We start from the raw sequence: 24,589 nt of genomic DNA, 5'->3' as shown, positions 1-24,589 counted from the left end.
TGGTCGAGATTCTCCGATAATTTCGCCCCGTGCATCCATCATCCATTCAATTCACGTCGCCAGCGACCCGTGGCACTCTTATTACGCAGCTTTCTAACGGCACACACTATTCTCCTATAATAATAACACTTAATGTATCAAATTACCCATTTTTCTTTCATCCGTACGAATTCGTGGCTCGGCTACATTTCATACATGCAATCTCTGGTGAACAGGTAGAAGTAATTGGAGGTATTAATCATTAATCAGTTTCGTCTCGCTGTGACGAATCTGAAATTACTTTTGTTTTGGCAGCTGCCTACCGAGATTTTTTTGAGCTAGTGGCAAAAACATAGTAAACAGAACGCCGTATTGGAATTACCACGCAATTTTTGCTGTTACTTAAATAGATCGTGTGACTTGTGTTTGGTTTGTAGATTGGACCTTGCCGCAGGCTATGTAACGAAGATTGTTTAATCAAAGTAGTTATTTTCATTGTAATATTACTAGCGAAATAATCAATAGTTGTAAAAAGGTCTATCAACATAATCTGGACTGGAATCTGATCCCGCTGAAGTTGCGTTAAAGTGTTAACATATCAATGTAGGATCTCTGGGAATTTGATCTCTAATTCTTTACACGTGCCTATTATGACATCAAAGCAACGGACCCTACAATTACATTATAGACTCCAGAAAAAAACAAAGCTTCCTTGTTTACCTACTATAATCTTTCTATGAGCTTCTTATGTTCCATAGAATTGGTCCAATAACTTTCCACTCCCATACCTGGAAGAACTCCTGTATCTATTAAGTATACATATAGTGCCCATCAGGGTCCATAATTGTGACTACCTCTATTATTTTATATTTTCCACCAACTGTACATTATGGAATGCAATAAATGATATGATATGATATGATATATCTGAAGCGGCAGATGCGCAGACGTTATATAAAGCGAGCCATCCCGTTAATTCGTCCCGTTGCACGTTAGGCGCACACTTAGCAGTGCGCATTGCACCAAACGATGGGATGTCCGTTATGGCATCAGGACTGATATAGATCTCCGACACTGCTACCGGTAACCTTGAATATTTTTTTTGCTACACTAGCAATTTTCATACACATGAATTGCATATTCTTTTGTGCCATACCTACTGCTTATGACAACGCAGATTTTATGATTGAAGTATTGTAATAGATATGGAGTTTTTGCGTGATCGTTTTAGTACGCAAACTTGTTCTTTGACAGATCTGCGTTTTGCATCTCGACTTTCTTTTATCCTCAAGCTCAAGTTCGTCTGTCTGTTCTATAAACACGTTTTCTGTTAAATCTTCTGCAAAATCTTTGGTTTTAAATTGATAATAATTTATATTGTAACTTTTTTGTCTCGATTGTCCTCTGCTGAAAGATCAAAGAGCACGCTACAAACTGTTATCGTGTCTCAAGCCTCACTTAGATCACGACCCTAGTGGGTCTACTGTTGGTCGGCACCGAGCATTGCCGTTGTCACCTGGTGTGGTCGACAGCGCATGACGCCTGCGCCGGCGCAGTGCCGCCATGGCGGTGTGGTGCGGCGCGCGCATTCTGCCGCTCGAACGACGCGTCTACTCCATCACACTTGTGGTGCGTTCATGTCAATTTATATTTATTGACCAATTTACGTCAACTGAGTTGCGTGCGTGTCAATTTGTGTGTGCATTTCGGCAATGTGCTTTGTTTGGGAAAACCGAGTTTGCGGATTTATTTTTTGGATAACCGAATTATTATACCGACCATATTAATTACGTTACTTCAAAAATTAAGAAAAAAAAACCTATACCTAGCATACTTAGAAAGGCAAATCTTTCTTCACATGTAAATAACTACAATAGTTATACAAACTGTAAAAATACCATGGAGCCTGTCTGTCTACTTCACTTCAAGGATCTTTTCCCCATAAACCGATTGTAATGGCAAGCAAAACGGCATAAACATTACTGAAAGCTATCTCAATTTTAATGGCAGTGTTTGTTCTAGTAAAGGCCGTCTTGAAATGCGTGCTGAAGACATTTGTCATACACTCAAGTATTTAAAAGCTTTCCAGATATCTGTAGCTTTTAAATACCGAGCATCTAGCGTCCTGGCTTTGCACGGATATAAAATATTTACCACAACCTTTCTTATAAATCCCTCTACCTATTGATGAAAACCTCGTGTAAATCAGTTCCGTAGTTTTTGAGTTTATCGTAACAGAGGGACGGACTTTGTTTTATGTAGTGATAAATTATTATGATCTGCAAATATTAACAGCAAGCCGCAAAACTTAAGGATTCGATTAGATCTAGCAAACCAAGTTACGGTCACGAAGCAAATTATCTTAGTATCTAGACGCGGACTTCGGAAGTTTTCTCATTTATAAATTGTATTTTATCTCCATTGAAATCGCGTTGATTGAAATATTATACAGGTATTGGATTACTATTGTGTTTGAAATATTGATGGTCTTTCTTGTTGTTTGAAAGTTTTACGTTCCTTCTAAGTTTACTTTGTTCGCAACTTTAAGTACTTTTGTATGATTGGTTTAATTGTCTGCGATAATTATTTTCGTCGCAACATTTCTATTGTCATTATTGCCATTTAAAGCATCTGTGATTTATTCATTCGAATTAATTTCAGCACGTTATGTTTATGTAGTCTCTATGATTATTTCATTATTAATAACCGTTACCCTTTCCCTTGGCTGACTTTTATGTTCAACGCCACTTGCGTCGGATAACTTGGTTAATGCTTCCTTTATTGCATCCTAAAGTAATATCAACTTGTTATTATGGTGTTTTGCATCTATTATGCACCATAAGATCATAAATTTTCTATTCCTCATATGTTTATCTTTCGCAGTTTCATATTCCACGCATGAAACGTAATTATTAGCTGATATAGTTCCAACAATAAATTAAAAAATGCTCTAGCAAACTGCAATTGTAAGAATTCAAAGAATCGTTATCTCGGTATCCCGTATACGTATCGTATGTTGTCACGGCATGCGAAAATACAATCATATCATCGTATTTTTCTTCGAGGTTGTTAACCTAACAGTTTGTGTTCTTTCATTGAATTCCCTCAACTGTTTTAATATGTTTAAGTGTGTCGGTTAGGTGAAATGATTTGTCCATTACTGCACTGTCCTTAGAGCACTTAGCTTTTAAGCAAATTGCTTGTAAAACGCTCGTTGCCTTGGTTTGGGTAATTGAATTTGTTTCATCTAGAGGTTTACGAATATGTGAACCTGTTAAGCATGTGAAATATCATTCAATTCAGCGGTTTTGTCATTGTTTTATTCATGGCCAGTTTTGCCGAAGAATGCTGTTGTATTTTTGGTCGTAACGTTAATTGTATAATTATTTTTGCTTATCACAGGATAAACAATTAGCCTTGTAGCTTCTAGCACCCGCGCCCCAAAATAACTAATTCCCGCACCCGGATAAAAGTGATATTCTGGTTAGGACCCGTCTTATGGCCCGAATTTAATTTTAGTAGTCTTTAGTCAGGTTCATAAATAGATACACAACTTAAACTTCATTATAATTATTCAAGCTATAAGAAAGATAAGATTTAATAGAGAAACTGATATAAAAGGAAACTACAGAACATGCTTATCTCAGAGTATAAGCCGCCAATAATTACTGATCTAACGTGAAGTGAGAAAGGCTACATAAAATTTGCATTAATTTTACATACATTAAAACAGATATGAATAAAGGTATGATTTTATCACGGACACCATTTATGGACAAGAACTTAAGGGAGAACTTTCATTGGGACTTGGAAGATTTTTCTCATAGACTATTTTCTGTAGTACCTACAATAAATGGTGAATTTTCCCGAAAAATTACCAACTGTTCAAGTTTTACGTAAGCTTTTATATTTAAGTAAATATCAAAAGTACCTACAGCTACGGTAAAAAATGTTTGAAAGATACAACAATTTTTATGAGCGACCCGAATTTACTGCCTCTCAAAGGTACGCGTTTTTATTGAACGGACAGATTGGGTCCATCAGCTCACCATTTATCAATAAGTAGATTATTCGGCCCTTCGTGTGAAGGAAATAGAGCGCAAAATTAGTTTTTTTCCGTCTACTGACGGATAAGCTATCGGCCGGGTCGACGATCGAGCCGTGAAATCTTAGGGCACGATCACGAGAGCCGACAAATCTGCGTTTTACACCATGAACACATTTTTCCTATAGTCAAACCTATTTAAGCTTCTATTTCAAACTACTGTGACCACCTTTACCATGCGTCTTATTAAAAGTATCCTACCGCGTTCTCATTAAAACCCATTCAGCAATTCAACCTTGAAACCGTAACAAATAGACTGACAAACGCGTTAATATCTCATTGTAATGAGGCTCCAAGTTCCTGACCATTATTTTGTGGACCATTAAAATGGTCTCAGAGCATACTTGTTTTAATACGACGCCGTTAATGCGAAGTTCTCGAGAGGATAATTCGATTTAAACAAGACCATAAAATACTGAACTGTTTTATACAGCAGCAGTAAATTTATTTAGTTCACGTGCTCCCGCTTTTCTATAAGTACCTATCTATTCAATTCTAAAGAGCTTTATTTATTTGCTTTCACTAGCTGACGTTTTATCAAGCTCTGCGATATACGAGCTGTAGGGTGTTGGGCCCTAAACATCTGGTTAATCGTTAGTGAAATCGACAATCCAATACTTAACTGTAATCGTAGTACGGTCTTCGAATGTTTCAATAGTGAATTAGCATCAGTAGAAAGCTTAAAACGAGTCCTAGGTCCAGTCACGACGGCAGTTTACTAACATAATTTAGTTAAATATAATGGTGGTGTATGGGTCTTGGGACTGCGTGGGATGTGGTCGATATTTGCGAAAACATAGATGGATTTAATGCTAAGGTTCTATGGCTAATAGGTGTTTTAGAATCAGTAAAAGCTGCATAATAGTAGACAATTTTGTGGTATTAAATATAATTCAGTTGTAAGCTTAGATGTTAAGGTTGACTGCCGAAGTCAACGAGAACAATGAACCGTCACAACTCGTGGAGGCTAAAGTTTCCTGAGGCAATTCAAAATTCACGATCAAATAAATAATACAGTACCAACAGTAGTAAAACAATTAAACGTAGTATTTCTGAATCAAAAGGCACCTGAAAGTTGGAGCAAGTTTATCCTTCATTCATGAAATAAGACGTAAAATATTCATTGTAGTCGAAGAATTCAGTCAATCAGAAGTCACGCAAAGTAAATGTAGTAAATATTTAATCGTCAGCCGATACTCGATGTTTGGATTCAGTTTGGTGGAGTCATCGATCATTTGTAGTTCTGTTGTTGTTTCTTCTAGGTCAGTTGGACTTATAACCTCTTGGTTAAGCCTGTCATAATCCCTCTGCGTATGTAGTTTCCGTATTCAGATCTTAGACGGTTTTTAGTCTAGAGCCGGTACCATTAATTTACGGAGTTTTACTTGCATTACTTTATCTGTGGTCCGATTTTGCTTATTGTGCACTTCTGGTGTTTCCGTTTTATATCAAGTAGCGATACCACGACAAAATATACTTACAGCTACATCAACAACGTCAGTAGAATATTCTTTATTGTCATTCTTATACGGATCGCAATCAATCTCGGAAGTTTAAAAACCAGATTTATTGCTACAATAGCGATCTTATCAGAAGCAATTTCTTTGCAGGTTTTGGACGGAATAATAAATATTCCTAACTAAATAAGATTTTTTTTTACAGATTGAACCAAACACAGCATTCTTACGAGCGGCGCGCGCCGGACAACTTGACACAGTTGTCGATCTGCTAGACTCCGGCGCCGTCAAAGATATAAACACATGCAATTCGGTAAGTTTAACTACATATTAAAATTATATTGGGACTCAATTTAAATGTCTACCCTTACGTGTCAGACGTGAGTGATTCTCAATTTTAAGAAGAAGATTTGAAGAAGGTAATCTCAAAAGTAGTACTTCTGGAACTGCGAAATATACTCATAGACTTTATTTATGATCATGATGTTTTTTGGAACATTTGAAGTCCGTAAAAATATGGTTAAAGCGGAAAGGAGTGTCAGAGTCTTGCTGATCAAAACCCTCATATGTTCCTTCTGGTGTCCTTTATGTGCTTACTGCCTTGTTAAATGGGCCCTTCTAAATTGATTACAGTTACACAGCTTTCAAGTTAATAAATATAAGCTAAATGTGTTATTGTTTAGTCTAAAACAAACAGTGCTGCATTTATCTTCCGTTTGCTTTAGCCACATCATTTATCGTAATTATCATTGCGCACTGTCAGGTACCGCTTTTAGTATTTCTAGTTTACGGCCAGCGTTTAACCTAATCTAATAGTCAGTAGAAATTAAACTGACTACTACTGACACCAGTCTAATCAAGGGGTATTGGGTTGCCCGGGTAACTGGGATGAGGAGGTTAGATAGGGTCGCTCCTTGTAAAACACTGGTACTCAGCTACATCCGGTTAGACTGGAAGCCGACCCCAACATAGTTGGTAAAAGGCTCGAGGATGATGATAGTCGGTGTACTTCTTGTTCTCCGCCATTTAATGACACTCAGACACTGGTAATGGACCCTATAATCATATTACTAAAAATTCTGATTTCTATATCCGTAAAATCGTGGAAATTCAATTATTCTATTACTGGCTGATCAGTACTGGGATTCTATAAAACTCGATCAACAACTCGCATTTCACTTCGATTCGTAATGTCATTTCATACTTTAGGGGAGGTAGGGGAGGGATGGGCACTTTTTCACAATTTATTGCATAAAAAATCAGATTTTACAGATCATTATCAACTTTTATTGCCATTTCTTATATTCGGCTAGATATAATGAAAGAGCTTTCCTAAAAATTACAATCAGTTTCAACATTACGAGATATTTAAACGGTTTTATTTAGCTCACCCCGTTTGTTTTATTATTTATTCTTGGATCAAATTTAGTAATTCAAATTTCACCCTCTTCCTGTCAACCGATTGGTCTGAAATTTTGTATACACCTTTAATTAAATCCAATATGGCCACCGGCACAAAATGGCACAGCCCCCTCAATATGGGTATCAAATGAAAGGGCTACACAAGTAGAATACTGTCAGCAACCCCAGCGGGGCGCAACAGGGCCAAGGCCTGCCTGCACGTCGATTCTATAAAATTCGAACAACAACTCGCATTTCACTTCGCTATTCACTCTCACTTCGCATTCGATTCAGAACGACCTTGATTTTGCATTCTGTAAACATCACCTAATCACTTGCGAAGTGAAGTGAGCTCGACATCGACCAATGCTGTGCTAGTGACTTCCCCACTCGACAAAATGTCAACCGAGATTAATCAGTTTTTAATTTTATCAGTTTTGACACAGAATTTTAGCTAAATATGATGTTTTAGTTATAATTTGTTATTGTAAGGAATTTGAGGCAGCTTTTAAGTATAAAATAAACAGAAATCTCTAAATTCGTGCTGTGAATATAATCTATGCTTACCCTACGAAAAAAAAATACTGACAGCGCCAATTTGCCTTTCTTGCTGATTTTGAGGAAACCTTATATATTTTTTTACTACGGCCGGATTGTTCAGAGCTTCCACTACTTCATTTATGCAACGAGATGCAGACGGTTGCGATAAATAAGTTCTGATGCCCTCTTTAATAACCTTCTGGTAACCGCCACTAGCCAAGAATGATAAAGTACATAGTATCTGTGAAACAATAAATCAATAAAAAATGTAATACCTACTTTATCTGGATTTAGTGAAAACAAAATTGAGACCAATTTGGTTATTTTCATGCTTAAGAGAATACCAATATTATAACTGAAGTACAGAGTCTTTTGAAAACATATCAGCTGGCGGGGAAACCACATAAAGGGAATACTCCTTATTAAGAACTAAGTGTTTTTCTTATTATTGTGTGCTTGATTACAATTTTTCAACTATAAACTGTGTCAATACTTACTTTTACACGAGTTGTAAGTCCTTTGCCTCGACGTTTTGTGGGCTTTATCAGGGGCAGTAAATCAGACTCCAGTTGGTCAATTAGCTCCTTTGACAATCTATATATGCTCACATAGTCATCATCGCGAGTTAATAAAGATAAACTGCGAATTCTAGCAGATTGTTGACGCTTTTCTAAATTCTAATAATCATGAGCTTCTTCTAATAAAGATTTAAGCAAAAACATTCTAGCCATCGTTAAAGGTAGGCACTTAATCACTTTAAAACACTTAGAACTTTATTTAAACACTATTTTAAATATAATAGTCTCTAGATCAAGTTGGCAACGGTACCTGAAACAAGATTCTATAAAGGATTTTTCGCGCAGATTTATAACCTCACAAATTTTCACTGACGAAGAAGAGCAAACATTTACAAATTATACATTACATGGTATGTCCAAGCCTCCCTACCATAGGGAGCATTGGACACTTTTGACTTAGTTTATGAAAAAAAAATCGGTAAAAAAACTTTTAAGTTAAACGGTTTTATCTTATGTGCACTGAAAACTAGAAAATAAAAAATAGTTACTTACCTGTCAACCTACGTAGGTGGTCCCGGTCATATTAGACTAAAATAAAAACGTGGGGCCCATTAACTATTGCTGTAGTACTCTCTTCTAAAGGTATAATAGGTGTGGATTGCATCGACTTACTATAATTGTAACTGGAGATTTTGACAATCAATAATTAATAATAGAAAATACACATACCTTTCATTAGTTTTCTCTTTATAACGATCCGAAACCGCAACAAAATATTTAAGTACTTTTACGAGTGTTTGTTCTTGACAACTCACAGAAATGACAGATAGTCTATGGATGAACACCGTTACCAGTCGGTTACGTAAACTACCCAATAAAAAAAAACAAAACTATGATCAGAAATCAGAATAAAAGGACCCCCCTTTTATTCTGATTTGATCATGTCTCCCAACTGCCCATCTCTCCCCTACCTCCCCTATAGATAGACAGATTTTGACAGATCTGTCAAAATCTCGACTTTGATTTAGTTCAACTTGTCAACACGCTCGATAGTGTAGCGCTAGTGTAGTTTGACAATGTCAATCGCGAAACTTTAAGGTAGAATTCCGTGGGTCGCGATTGTCGCAGCCGCGCGCGACAAAAGTCAACCTATGAAAATGTATGGCACCGCTGCCGAGGGCTGCGACAGTCGCGCGCGGACGACGAATTTCGTGAGCCGCTCGCGGCCGTACGCTTCTCAACATGGTCTAGCGCTTAATAACATCTATAGAATTTTAGTAAAACCAGAATTAAATTTTTGACAATGCCGCGAGCAGCTTACGAAATTCGTCGGCCGCGCGCGACTGTCACGGGCCTCGACAACGGTGCCATACATTTTCATAGGTTGACTATTGTCGCGTCCACGGAATTCTACCTTTAGATCGAAGTCGAAGTGAGAGTGATGTCGAAGTGAGTTGTGATATTTTATAGAATCGACATGCAGGGTCTTGTTGAAGATTTCGTGCGTAGGAATTATTGTTGAAAATCTCTTCCGTAACATACCTTTGACCTTATCTTAATTCAATTAATAAACATTCCTCTATTGTTGTGTGCTTTCTCTTCTAAAATATTCGTAGATACTACGGAGCCTTTCTGCCTCTATTTTATATTTTGTACATTTATAACATGAATCCAGTTTCTATCTCAATAGTTTGAATTTCTATTTGACTCGTTCTCAGTAAAAGCTTATTTTCTGAGGACTCGTTTCATAGACTAAATGGATTCAGGATAAAACCTGACATTAATCCTATGAATCCAATAGAAAATAAACGGACCGTGGAAAGAAGCAATCAAGTGATAAACTGCTCTCTGCAATAGTTTAGCTTCGTTGTTCCCGGAGAAAGGGAGACAGTTAATTGTGTGGAAGTTTCTAGACATATCAGAAATAATATACATTACGGGATGTTGTGTTTAGAGCCCCAAGTGATTCGAAAACCGTGTTACCCTCACTTTAATCTCTTAGGAGTTGATTGTTGCAACGGTAACGACGCAAATTGAATGAAATGCGCACACGCATTTAACGTCGTACTGAATAGATAGTGCTGCCAGGGTTGGCGGAAGCTGTAGACAAATTTTATAATGGAAAATGGAAATGTTATTGAACGGCTTGTAAAATGTTTTATTATGCTATTGAACATAACTGTGGTTCTGATGGTTAACTTTGAGAAAAAACTGTAGTTAATCACAACAAGAAAGCTGATAGGTACTAAATATAAGGTATTGAAGATGTAAAGCCCTTAAATTTTTAGTACCAAGACGCTATTAATTTTATATTCATAATTCAATTTAACCGAAGCAGTAAATCAACCAAGAAAGATGGAAGAGAAATGCTAATTCAACGCGATGCGCACACGACCCTGGCGTCCATGCCATCAGATACACGTTGATATATTGAGGACATCCTGGCAGGTGGGGTAATCATCATCATAAAAATAGATAACAGCTATTTGTTGCATCTATTCGTATTATACATTTCATGGTCGATGGTACAATGCTGGGTTTTGTTGAACCTTATGTCATATGTAACAATGCCTGTATAGTTCCCGTCAGATCAACATCAACTGTGGTTATGTAAGTTTACATTGGGTTTTTTTCAATATCGTGAGGTACTTGCTTAGTAAGCAGAGAAACTTTGGACGTGCAAAAGGTACTCGGCAGGAACCAGGAACAAATGTGAAAGGTGTCAAATGGCTAACTTCACAGAAGCAAAGTTATTTTGACAAGAACTGTCGCAGACTTTTCACTGAATATAGGCTACTTCTTATCCATGTTATAGTTCCCTCGAGACACGGTTGAAACCGGGGGCAGAAACTAGTATACATATCTGTATATACATAATAGCTGTATCATCCTGAATTGTAACTGAAACTGAATACGGCTTATGTAACTCTTTTAATGAACAGTTTAAATGTTACGTCGTTCTTAACCAAGGATAACTGAAGGGGTCATGGTGTATTTAGTATTTAACTGCGCTCTGTTTTAAATGTATTACAAACACAAAAATATACATAATTGTGTACTTTACTAATCGATTCATACTGGCAAACACAGAGAATGTTTTACTAGTACTTGTAAGTGTATTTTACTGTCATTTGAACATCTACTAGGGCAGTCGTTACGGGTAGTCCCAAGATAGAAGTCTAACAACCAGTCTCACCTAGGGGTATTGGGTTGCCCGGGTATTTGGGTTGAGGAGATCAGATAGGCAGTCGCTCCTTGTAAAACACTGGTACCCAGTTAGCCTGGAAGCGAGCTAGGTAAGGTAGCCTGCGTCCTTTCTCAGGTTTTAGATAAACTGTGTACCAAAAATTTTAATCGCTTCAGTAGTTTGGGCGTAAAAGCTCGACAGAGTTACTATCGCATTTATAATATTAGTAAGGATGAACTTGGAGAGGTCTATGTCCAGCAGTGGGCTGCGATAGGCTGATGATGATGATGAAGGATGAAGTTTGCGATACTTTATCTATGTTCAAACCTTAAGCAGAAATGAATTGAATTTTCTCTGTACGCCTTCGACGATAAATGGTCGACATATTCTAGATTTTCATTATCGGAATAGAAACTTGATACTGAACCTAATGAAATAGTATTCAATAGATAGTAATTAGTTGAGTGAGAGCTTTCATTTTCTGTTCGTTAAAATGACTTGAATATTTGTAAGCTTCAAGTAGGAGAAATTGGTAAATTAATGATGATATTGATACAAAGAGTCTTTTAAGTAGACTAGCTTTACTTTACTTTTACATAGTAAATAGATAATTGTGTCTACATTATATTGTGCCAAATTCTTTATTAAACATGACAAACTGAACATCGAACCGAAGTATTCAAGGGATTTTAAACAGATTTTTTGTATAAAGTCTACTCTAGTTCCGATTGCGTAACCCGTATCAAGGACCTATGATAATTAAGTCCCCAGAAAGTAAATAAATGAATAAATATTGGAACCAGGAGGCAATAACCTTTAAGAACAAAATTAAGACCGCATATTGACACTTACAGAGCATCGACCGCTAAAAAAAATCTATATTAAGTAATAATATTACTCATTGTCAGAGATCGGCCTTCATCACAAAACGTGTCACACTCCAGTGGCTAAGGATCGCTTTACACTCGCGACACCGATAGGCATCAGTGAATTTTGTCGCAGGATCGATTATGTGCGCGTAGGTAATTGATGCGTTCTTGTTATTTGATATTTTTGCAATTATTTGGAAGAGTTTGTTGTGAAAGTCGATTTATGTAATGAGTGTTATGGTGTAATGTCGTCTCGGTGTATGTAATAGATATTATTGTCTGTCGGTTTTATATCATAAATAACAGAATCATTAGGCTGCGTTCAAACGAAACTGATTGTCAGCAGCCGAATGTGAGCGACCGTTACGCAGTTTATTGTATTTCGACGACACGTTATTACGCTGTGCATAGACGCTGACATTCGGCGGCTGACAATCAGTTTCGTTTGAATACAGCCTTAAACATTGTATCTTTGTTGTAGAGATTAGGAAAAGAACATCATCCTCCGAGCCCTTTTCCCAACTATGTTGGGGTCGGCTTCCAGTCTAACGGGATGTAGCTGAGTACCAGTGCTTTACAAGGAGCGACTGCCCTATCTGATCCCCTCAACCCAGTTACCCAGACAACCCAATACCCCTTGGTTAGACTGGTGTCAGACTTACTATATTAAATTAGGAAAAGATATGCTTCTGTTTTTGCATATGTGACGCTGGATTCATATGCGTGGCGTGCATATTAATTGGTATGTAATTAAAAAGGAAACTTCTTTTTAATTACACATAGTTTTTAGCAATTCAGTTGCTCCACAAAAATTGGCAAAAAATATTTTCACAATCTTTGCAAGAAACCTTGCGTTGAAGAATTCATGTTATGTAAATTGAAGTGCAAGTTCCCTTCTTGTAATATCAGGACTTTAATATTTACTTTATCTGTGTTTTCATAGAATTCATGGGACCTGAATATAAATGAGATGTACTGTGTTTTGGCATAGGAATGAGGTGTAAAAATCATATCCAGGTTTCAATTTATGAACTGAAAAAACTTCGAAACACTTCTCATATTTCCAATTTTGATTTTCTCGTATGATTATGATACCAATGTTAGAACGTTTGGAGAATGTCTGGGTCGTGTAAATATGCATACTGCAAAGCATATGTATATATTTTTTTGTTGATTTCCATTTACATTCAACGTCGAATATTTCTATAATAGAGCAAATCCATCAGAAACGCAAGTCGATTCATTTGAATAAATTCTCGACGAATGCTCGCTCGCAACATAATGGCATTTTAATTGTTCCGCACAATTACAATGGCTCTGAAATTATTTAACGATGGAATTGTAACGTTATTTTTGTTACTTATTTAGTTTTCATTATTTTGGTGTAATTCGAAGCCCGTGTGCGCTTGTAAATCAATCGGGGGAGATATGTATATGTACGGAGATTCGAAAACAACCAAGAGGTATCATTTTGCCCGGGCCAATATGTAGGTTGTGGAGGTCTTATCTGACCTCCGGTGATAGCAGTCATCAATGTAAAACTGGTACTTAGCTGCGTTTGGTTAAACTGGAAGCAGACCCCAACATAATTGAAAAAAGGCCGGACGGTGATGATTCAAATATTGCACTAGATTTGAGAACATGAAAACCAATTAAAAGCCAGTCACCTAGTTTTACATACAAAACTAAATAAAATTAAAACAGCACAGATAAATCAGTAGTCACAACTAATCAGTACAGTAATAAACGAGCACTAGAACTAGACCGAGTTCCTCCCGGCATTCGGAAATTGAACTGTAGGCTAGACTGACAGGCTTTTCAGTCAGTTAATTGAAAGGGAGGCTCGAGCTACCCTGATGACGGGCAGTTTTGTTGTCATTCATTGCCATGATATAGGGGTTAAAACATGAGTGATTTTAATTAGCTGATTTTTCAGATAAGGCAAAAAATATTGGACAATTTATATATTTTTTGAAGTAAATGTTTAATAATAGACCTCTTCTGAGCCATACGGGATAAAGGTGCTCAGAAATAGGCCATAGGATCAAAGTTCAGAAGGTGCTTGACACGTTAAGGTTTTGCATAATGTGTACAAAACATCAACGTTTTCTTACGAAAGTTGACGTTTAAGTTACTTAGATAAGTGTTCTTATCTCCATGTTATGAGTTTGAGAGCGAAAATTAGAATCAAGCCTGCTTAACAAATCTAAAACAAGGACTGAGAATGTTTACAAAGCAAAAATACGTGTCTAATATTTTTATGCAAATCTTCCACTTACTTTTTCCAGGCATCATGCGTATTCAATTTGTGCCCATACACATACAAACAGATTCATTGAGTAGTTCAAGTGCATTTACTGACAACCGCAACCAATCAGCAGTCCCGTTGGTTGAAATTGGGTGACATAAGGGGGCCATGTTCAAGGCCTGACCACGATCATTACTGATTACGTAACTGGATTGTTGTTCTGTGATTTTATAAGCGTTGTTTTTTTTTTATTTTGGTGCTCGTGTCTAAAAGCAACATGGCTAAGCAACGCTTGGTGCGATTGGCCCGTGGATAGGTGATGGGTGAAAAATGATGACAAGATTCATCATTTTTTCACTTAGGCCTTAGAAAAGTAAAGTAATTCTTGTCTGAAGGCGAGGAATGCATTCAGTTCTTTCTTTTCAATAAGGATTGCTCTTAGTTTGATAAGTCATAAAATCTTTACTTCCTGACCAGATTTTACCATTTTCATCCCTCTTATGACCTTAGAATTCATCTACGTATCTTAAAATAATGTTCTACCGTACCCATAAATATTTGATACATTGGTATGGTAAAGGTTTTGTTATGTGATAGTGGCAAAAACGACTTTAAAATAAAATATTATTTTATTTAAGATTTGATTACAAGTTTAACAATAGAATGTCGGAATAGAACTGACTTCCTTTAACTTAAGGGCACGTATTTATATGAAGAAATCAATGGAAAAGTAAATAACAACTTAAATAATCACTATTGGCTAATCACTTAATAACATCCTTTGAGAACAGTAAATAGTTGTAACCTAAATGAGGTACATGAGATATTAATAATACATTATACAAATCGTTAGTAAAATAGAGTTCAAAGATTGAAAGATAAATAAAGTAAACAATATTGACAATGTAAAAATAAAGTACAAGTAGGTATATGAGAAGAAAAGGTAAATAAGCACATAGGAAGGAATGTTATATTATATAACACCTCCCCGCCTAGAATAAAGATTGGGCGTTAGCGCCGAATCTTTTTGGAGTGGAGGAATTGTCGTCGCTGTCGTCTTCGGAGATACATGACGTTGTGGTTTGGTTCAACGTGGTCATCGGGATGTTCTGAATGTGACGTGTTGATCGATGTCGTCGTGATGTTCTTCCGAAGCAGTTGTTGAAGATCTGGATGCAGTGGTTGTCATCGTTATTGCGATCAAAGTTATTTGCAACTCTTAGACATCTTCTGAATAATTTATACATCAAAAATGATAGCATGAGGGTTCCTGTTGTGAAGTAGAACCAAGAAAATCTATTCTGGTGTCGTTGGATGAAGGGTTTCTGTTTCATCTGCTGGATTTCTTCGTTATGTTTATCTAGTTGATGTTTGAGGTTGTTGAGTGAGTCTAGTGGAGTTTCGTTGATTGAGATAGGTAGAAGGTTTGGAAAATGATGATCTTCAGTTTCTTCGAAGCAATCTTCAGTTCTGATGTCAGGAACTATAATCGGGAATGTGATGTTGTCTTCCTTGCTTTGGTGTGCTGACAGCGTACTGTATCCCGTGTGAAGTTTACAGTTTGTTTCAAGGGTAATAATTCCTGATCCGTAGATGTTGTGATGCGAGACTTGATTGTTGCATTGAAGGATGCACTGTGTTGCGTTACTGAGGATGTAGAGCCATCTGTTGTTTTCCAAGCGTTGGAATGTGTTGATTTGTGCAGCGAAGGTTGTAGTTGTACAGATGGTGGGGATGTCGTTCGAGACACTGAGTAGGATTTGTAGCTCACAAACAGGGCGTGTATCAGAGTTGTAGACGATGATATCTCGGCACACGCTTCTTCTTTCAGCGTATGTCTTGCAATTGTCCAAGGAGCTCGTGGATACGTAGTGTTCACCACTAGGGTTTGTGGCCAAATACTTATGCTCTGGTAGGATGGTGGTATAGAGAGAGGAATTGGGATGTTGGATAGGGATTGAATAGATATGGTAGAGTTTAAAAGATTCAGGTTTAATGAGTGGGAAATCTAATATATAAACTAATCTGTTTGAGTACACGTAAGCAGAGAGTTGAGACGAATCTAGGATTTTATTGATGTTGTCGATGGTAACAGGACTAACTATAGTTCGGCCATTCAGAGAATGCGTTCCTGACACGTCGCGATTGAACTGACGACGTAATAACATTCATTGATTATTGATATAATAATGTTGTTTTAATGCTCCTCAATTGTTAAAACGGTAAACAACCAGCAAAAATATTTTTATCGTAACTGCAACGCCATTGCAAAGTTACGTCGTCAGTTCAATCGCGACGTGTCAGGAACGCATTCTCTGAATGGCCGAACTATAATTGTTTATTAGATCTAGCGTGGTTGGATAAGAGAAGATTTTTATATAATTTATTAAGAGAAATGATTGAATGATGAATTATGTTTGATTTTGCAAATAAAATACTCGAGAGGCAATCGTCAATCTCGTTTTCGAGATTGGTAACCGATTCTAGTATTAAAATTGAGATTGATGAGATATCTTCCGTAATTTTTAAATCGAAAATGGTTTTAGAAGTACTGTTAAGGTATTGATTTAAACGATCAATGTTTTCATTTATGACCTGTTCATCATAAGAGATTTTAAATATCGTTTCGTTGAAATTCCTAATAGTACTAGAAGTTATTTGGATTTGTTTCTGCATTAAAGAGGTGAGATCGAGTTCACGTTTCTCAAGCATATCGATACATTCGTCATAATGTTTCGCGTCTTTGGCATCTGGAGTGCCGATGAGGTATTTCAACAACGAACTAAGCCCATCTAAAAGTTCTCTTTTCTGTCTGGAATTCTTACCTAAGTAAATATTTAGTTCGGAGAGTCTGTTATCTATTTTATCGAGGTTAGTCTTAAGATACGATTTAGTGGATAGAACATTAGGAAAAGCGGGATATTTTACATAAAATTGTTCGAATCTAGAAGCTAGACGTTTTAAGGATTCATGAGCAATAAATAGTGGTTTAAGATCACGGTAAACGATGAGTTTCCATGAGTCATCAGATATGGTGATAGAGCCTTCTTCTTTATAAAATAATCCGGCATGCGTAGGCAGCGGTTGAGTTAGATTGGCAACGATTCCCGTGGTTGCCCTGAAAGCGACAGAATTTGATTTATGTTAGATTGCGAATTAACCTTACGTTTACTTATAATGTAGTTCTTAATATAGATGTAAAACTTGTAGAGAAGAATGTATAACAATAATTTTAGAATTGAGCAAATGATGAAACTAGTATAAGGATTCTGTATAATATCGTTAAAGTTATAGGAGTTAGGGGATTGAGCCGCTGTAGAGCTGACCCTGTAAGAGTAAAATAAAACTAGAATCTAAATTTAATGAATTATACTAAAATAGATTTTTTTTCTGCTTATTCTTATTATATAATACTAAACTAAGGTTTCATGCAAATGGTATGGTCTGAGCCTATTTGCATGCACTAGTTGGTTACGATTGGCTTTCTGAATTACGTAGTTATGATTGAAACCAACACGTATAACTTGATAAGGACCTTCCCATTTAGGGTCCAAATTGTTTGGATTAGGAACTTTTAACATAACTTTATTACCTATTTGATATTGCGCAAAGTTTTTAATCTGACTATCATATCGATCTTTAGCTTTTTCTTTCATAGCCTGCAAGTTTTTAAGGGCTGAGTCTCGAGCGATTCTCAATCGTTCGTTTAAATCTTTTAGATAATCACAGGCTGTATAGTCGGGAATAGTTTTAATATTATAAAATGGACGTGGCTTATAACCAAATAATAATTCATGAGGTGTGTAGTTAGTGGAATTATTAACTGAGGTATTATGACACATAATGGCAAAAGGTATAATTTTGTCCCAGTTTTTAAGTCGACGACTGTGATACATTCGTATGTGATCACGTAAGGTAGCGTGGAATCTTTCGAGAGCGCCATTTGTTTGGGGATGATACGCAGTATTGAAAGTATGGTTGGAACCGAGAAATTTTGTTAATTGTTTTAAAACATTATTCATGAATTCAGTGCCCTGATCGGAATGAAATCTTTTAGGAACACCGTAATGTTGACAAAAATAAAGTAATTCTTTAGCCACAGTTACGGCTTCTTTATCGGGAATAGGATAGGCTTGTACGAATCGAGTTAGGTCATCTTGAAGAGTTAAAACATATTTATTATTGTTATCGCTAATGTCTGAATAAGAGACAAGGTCCATAGACACTCGTTCGAATGGTTCAGTTGATTGTGATGTAATTATCATAGGAGCTTGAAAGTTTTTTCGTTGTATTTTATTACGCTGGCAAGTAACACATGAATCGATGTAAGTTTTGATATCGTTTGTCATGCCTTTCCAAAAGAAGTTGTCACGTATTTTTCTGTTAGTTTCTAAGATACCGCGATGTCCTGAGAGAGGTTCGTCATGGTAGGTCTTCAGTATTTGAGGAATTTCCTCAGGTTTTGGATATTTTATATTGTTTTTACAGATTGTAATATCACAATTATACATTTCGGCTAAATATGATGTAATGCGTAACTGTTCGTTGCCTTTCATTTTACAGGTGAGATCGTTTTGTAGATCAGGTACAAAAAGAGATTCTATTTTGTTATGTTGTAGACATGATAATAGTGATTTGAACTAACTTTCGGAATCCCAAGGATCAAAATGTGTAGGTCTTGTAGGACAGAAGTATAAGTTTTGATTTTTATCTGAAATAAGGAGATCGACATCGTATAGAGATTTAGGTTTTTCTAAATAAGGTTTTGTCTGAGAGCAAGATTCAATTGCTTCATTGAAAATATTATTCTTATCTGAGAGTTGACAAGATATGGGGACAAATACATTTTTATTTCGTGGATCTAAGAGATTATCAGGAGATATTTTTAATTTCGGACTGTTGAAAGAAACATCTTGAGATGTAAAATGTTCGTAATTCATTTGTAGATAATCAGTAGAATCGGAAGACGGTGGATCGTCTGAAGATAGATCTACGATATTGGAGTTCATTATTGGTGGGCGTGATAATGCATCTGCATTTGTATTAATTTTTCCTGCTTTGTAAATAATTTCGTAGTCATACTCCTCTAGTTTTAATCTCCAGCGGACGAGACGACTACCTGGGTCTTTGATGGAGAAAAGCCATGTTAAAGGTTTATGATCGGTAACGATCTTGAATTTTCGGCCGAATAAGTAAGGACGGAAGTGTTTTACAGCCCATACGATTGCAAGGAGTTCGCGTTCTATTGTAGAGTAATTAGATTCAGCTTTGTTGAGTGTACGTGAAGCATATGCTATGGGTAAGTCTTTACCGACTTCACCTTGTGAGAGAATAGCACCTATAGCGTAAATCGAGGCATCTGTTGTTAGAACGAATTCTTTACTAAAATCTGGATATTGTAATATAGGGGATGTAGTGAGAATATTTTTGCAAGTATCGAAAGCGCGTTGTTGGGATTCACCCCAAATGAAAGGTACGTCTTTCTTCAGGAGTCCGGTCAAAGGTTTTGTTATCCGACTGAAGTTTGCTATAAAGCGCCTGTAATAACCTGCAAGGCCTAGAAATGATTTTATGTCTTTGCAAGATTTAGGAACTGGAAATTCTCTGACCGCTCTGACTTTGTCTGGATTTGGCTTGACACCTTCACTAGAAATAATATGTCCCAAATAAGCTACTTCTTTCCGCATAAATTCGCATTTATCAGGTTGGACTTTCAGACCGTTTTTCCTGAGTCGGTTGAAAACTTCAGTAAGTTTCTGTTCGTGTTCCTGGAGACTGGATGCGAATATTACTATGTCATCTAGGTAGACAAAACAACGTTCACCTTGTAAACCTTGGAGGACACTATCCATAGCACGTTGAAATGTAGCAGGGGCATTTTTAAGACCGAATGGCATTCTAAGGAACTCGTAATGTCCATATGGTGTGTTAAAGGCTGTTTTCGGGATGTCTTTAGGGTCAAGTTCAATTTGGTGGAATCCCGAGGCAAGATCTAAGGTAGTGAAGTAAATGGAATGGCCCAGCTTGTCTAGAATGTCAGTTATGTTGGGCAAAGGATAACTGTCTCCTATAGTGATATCGTTAAGTTTGCGATAGTCGATGACTATACGCCATTTTTGTTTCCCTGACGCGTCTAGTTTCTTGGGGACTACCCAGATTGGGCTACTCCAAGGAGATGAACTTGGTTGAATAATATTTTGATCTAGCATCTTTTGGACTTGTGATTTTACTTCTTGTTGATGCACATACGGAAATCGATAAGTCTTTGTGTTAATTGGCGTGTCTGATGTAGTGGGGATTGTGTGTTTGGTGTGGTTTGTGAATGTCAAAGGTTCGTTTTCTGTGATGAAGATGTCTGAAAAATCCATGACAATTTTATTTAGAGATTGATTTTCTTCTTCATTGAGGTGATCTCTGCGAATGAGTTTGTCTACTTTGTTTCGTTTGTCATTAAACGTATGTGTATTCGTTGAATTTATTGGAATATTATTTGAAGATTCTATTGCGACTAGTTCTGATGCATGAGCTCTAGGTATTAACACAAGTTTATCATTGTTACCGGAATTTACACAAGTAATTAGGAATTTGTTATCTTTTACTGTGACTAAGGCGTTAGGAATAGTGACATCGTCGCAAATTGTTTGTTTTTCGATTAAGGCGGGTCCGTTTTGAATATCATTAGTACAACATGTGATAACAGTTTCAGATCGTCGACCTATGAACTGTTTGTTATCTACGGGTTCGGTTGGTTTTTCTTCAATATGAAATAAATTGTAAGTACGATCTCGTATACGCATGGTTTTTGATTGTACGTAGATATTGGCATTGAACTTGCTCATGAAGTCATTGCCCAGGATACCATCTGCTTTAATGTTGAGGTTTGCTATATGAAAGTTGAATTTCGGGAAATGATCTAGGGAGATTTGAGCTTTACCGAAGCTTTGAATAGAAGATTGGTTACCAGATATACCTACAATCGATACGACGCACGATTGGTCTAGAGGGGCACTACCAATATGTTCCTTATTAAGGACGGATATAGCGGCTCCTGTATCGATAAGTAATGTTACCGGTTTACCTTCAACGTGGAATTGGCAATGTAGAAGATTTTCTGGAGGTACGTTTAGCGTAGAGATAGTAATGGGTTCAGTATACATAGCTTTAGAATCTGATTTTGACATAGAATTAGTATTTGAGTTTGGCATAGATTTAGATTTGGATTTAGACATAGAATTAGAATTTGAGTTTGAAATAGATTTGGGATGTAATTGTGTTTGAACCGATACTTCTTTCGTGGTTGTAGTTTGAGTGCTAGCGTCACGAAATTGTCCCCGAAGGACTGGATAAGAGGAAGTATGTTTTTCGGAGTTGGTAATTACTGAATTTGTAGTGTTTCGAGACTCGGTATTGTTGTCTGGACATTGTAAGAGTGGGCTGAAGCGGTTCCCGAAGGCATGCCCAACACCTCGGCCGCTTCTGAGTTTAAATTATTTATTTTCGCGGATGGAACTGCTGCGCGTTGATTTTGTGGTATTTGATTTTTGAAACTATTGTTGTATTCTCTTTTTCGGCATTCCGAAATCAGATGACCCATTTTTTTGCAATAATTACATTGCTTAGGTGAGTTTCTAAATTGTGGAATGGCTTTTGGTTGTACCGATTGGTTTTTAATCTGACTGCTAGGGATATTATATAAAACTTGTCTGGCTTTGTTCATGTTTCTTATTTTTTCTTCTTGAATTGCGAAATTTCCCGCATCCAATAGGCTTTCAAAAGAACGAACGCGAAGCATCATCCCTATGTCCGAACTTAGACCGTTTACAAATACATTGAGAGCCGTCTCTTCGGTAGTAGCTTTACGACCCTCTAACGTAGAATCTATGATTTCGGCTGTTAGTTTTTCTATAATTTTGCTTCTACATAAATCAACACGAAGGAAGAATTCTGTGATGCTTTCTTGAGGCTTTTAGAAGTAGGATTGTAGTTCTAGATTTAAGTGAGCTAGCGTTTTTGTTTGGGAGAATTTCTGGATAAGAAACTGTTTGAGGTCGCACCATTTAAAAAATTGTTTAGAATGGACGTCTGATGAACCTGGTCCAGTGAGCTTATTTAAGGCGTACGTTAAGAGAACTGTCTGTTGATGTACTGAAGCAAGGTTAAACGCGGAGTCACACGACCGAATGAATCTATATACTTGAGAATTTTGCGAGGTGTCAAAGTCAGGAATTAGTTTTAAGAGAGTCCCTAGGTCCATCTCTGAGTTGGGGGAGACTTTAGTGTCTGGCATCGTGATATGAGGTTTTGAATGTAAAATATAAGATTTAAGGAATTAGGATTGAATGATCAATGGGAAATAGAGAGGTAGCAGAGCAATATGCGTTTTAGGCCACTTACCATAACAGTGAAATACTGGTCGCGATGCTGAGCTTCATTACTCGAAGGTCCGGCGAAGTTGTTTAAAAGCCTTCAGCTACCGTGCTTCGTCACTAGGCGATTTTGACCGTTTGGAGTCTACACGTTTAACTTCGTCTTTATGCACACGCGATCCTACCGACTGCGCCAAATTTGTTATGTGATAGTGGCAAAAACGACTTTAAAATAAAATATTATTTTATTTAAGATTAGATTACAAGTTTAACAATACAATGTCGGAATAGAACTGACTTCCTTTAACTTAAGGGCACGTATTTATATGAAGAAATCAATGGAAAAGTAAATAACAACTTAAATAATCACTATTGGCTAATTACTTAATAACATCCTTTGAGAACAGTAAATAGTTGTAACCTAAATGAGGTACATGAGATATTAATAATACATTATACAAATCGTTAGTAAAATAGAGTTCAAAGATTGAAAGATAAATAAAGTAAACAATATTGACAATGTAAAAATAAAGTACAAGTAGGTATATGAGAAGAAAAGGTAAATAAGCACATAGGAAGGAATGTTATATTATATAACAGCGACCATTAGCACGCATTAATGCGTATCTTTATAATTAATTCCCAGGAATGCATAAAGTATCCATTGAGCGTTATCGTTTTGAATCGAAAATCTCAATAATTAATCATTATAATTTTTTTTCGCTCTGTTTCACTTCGTATTATTTATATTTCAATAGATTGGTAGTTTTCAGAGCGGAATCCCTGTTACCATAGATGGTAAAATGTTTGACGCATCAAAAATGGATACGCTGTAACTAGATCTTGACGTAGAGTCGTCAATTTACTGCCGATCTAAAGATGATTGATATTGAGAAACAGCATAATATTCTACAAAAAATAAAACTGAGCATACATGAGCCATTAAACGGCTGCCTAAAGAGCGGAAAACTGATTTAAAAGAGAGTTAGTGTAGTGTTTTTATCATGTGTATATGACTATCTTGAAGTCACTTACCAACTTACACAAGTCAAACAGCTACCCAACTTAGTAGCCGCAAAGTTATTTGACGAAAACTTTACAACAAAGCAGAACTTCTACTAACAATACAAACGTTTTAGGACGTATCCTGCTGAAACCTTTCACATGTTATCTGGCAACAATCTCCCATTAATTAGCCATTGTGTCAACTTTATTAGCATCTATCGTAAGCTATTGTTTCCAGTCAGACTGAAAACCAGTTTGGTATTCATTATTTCCAGTTACGGAGTTAAAAGTATTGAGGTTTTGTTGAGGCTGCTGAACCTAACCTATGAGTTCGTGATGAAGTTATTGTTTACCTTCTTACTAAAAGTTTAAAGTAAATGTGAAAATCGTTTATCAATGTTAAGGAAATTAAATCAACACTTTTCACGTCTATATTTACAATGAGTCAGTTTGGGGGTCCAAACCAAATCCAGCCAAAGAAAACCGCTGACGATGTCATCTATATATAACTATGTTCGGACACAACAACACATACTTTCCTTATTTGCCATTGTAAAGCTGCTCTAAGACTAATGAGGGTGATTTTCTTTCACAGAACGGGCTGAATGCGCTTCACCTGGCCGCTAAAGATGGACACATCTCCGTGGTCGAGGAGTTACTGAAAAGAGGCGCTACAGTTGATGCTGCTACTAAAAAAGGTAAAATCACTCAAATGACTTCTTGACTTCTATAATACATAGGAAAAAAAAAGAAGAACCACTTTTGTATATAACCGCGTTGGGATCCACTTTAACGTGCGCGATTCCAGGCGGTTAGCCAATTCTAAGGCTTTTTTTGTAGTTCTCTTAGGAGATGTTTTCACTGGGCTTATAGTAAGGGGTGATGACCTAGGATACTAAATAACTCATTAATGT

At 36.6% G+C, this 24,589-nt stretch overlaps 1 protein-coding gene across 3 annotated transcripts in view; it reads left to right on the top strand.

Moving 5' to 3' along the window:
- The window catches only part of LOC124642683 (ankyrin-3-like), a 137,342-nt gene that overhangs the window by 36,284 nt on the left and 76,469 nt on the right, over positions 1-24,589 (top strand). For 2 of the 3 annotated variants that reach the window (XM_047181283.1, XM_047181284.1), the window contains exons 2-3: positions 5,747-5,854; positions 24,271-24,373. In XM_047181283.1, coding sequence (XP_047037239.1) covers positions 5,747-5,854; positions 24,271-24,373 — 211 coding nt within the window. Of the gene's footprint in view, positions 1-1,539; positions 1,609-5,746; positions 5,855-24,270; positions 24,374-24,589 lie in introns of those variants that run through there. The other variant, XM_047181285.1, reaches the window with a different exon arrangement.

Source organism: Helicoverpa zea, chromosome 25 (assembly GCF_022581195.2).
Source record: "Helicoverpa zea isolate HzStark_Cry1AcR chromosome 25, ilHelZeax1.1, whole genome shotgun sequence".
NCBI classification, from domain to species: Eukaryota; Metazoa; Arthropoda; class Insecta; order Lepidoptera; family Noctuidae; genus Helicoverpa; species Helicoverpa zea.
The sequence above is the reverse complement of the archived record's forward strand: the minus strand, read 5'-3'. Positions and strand labels throughout refer to the sequence as shown.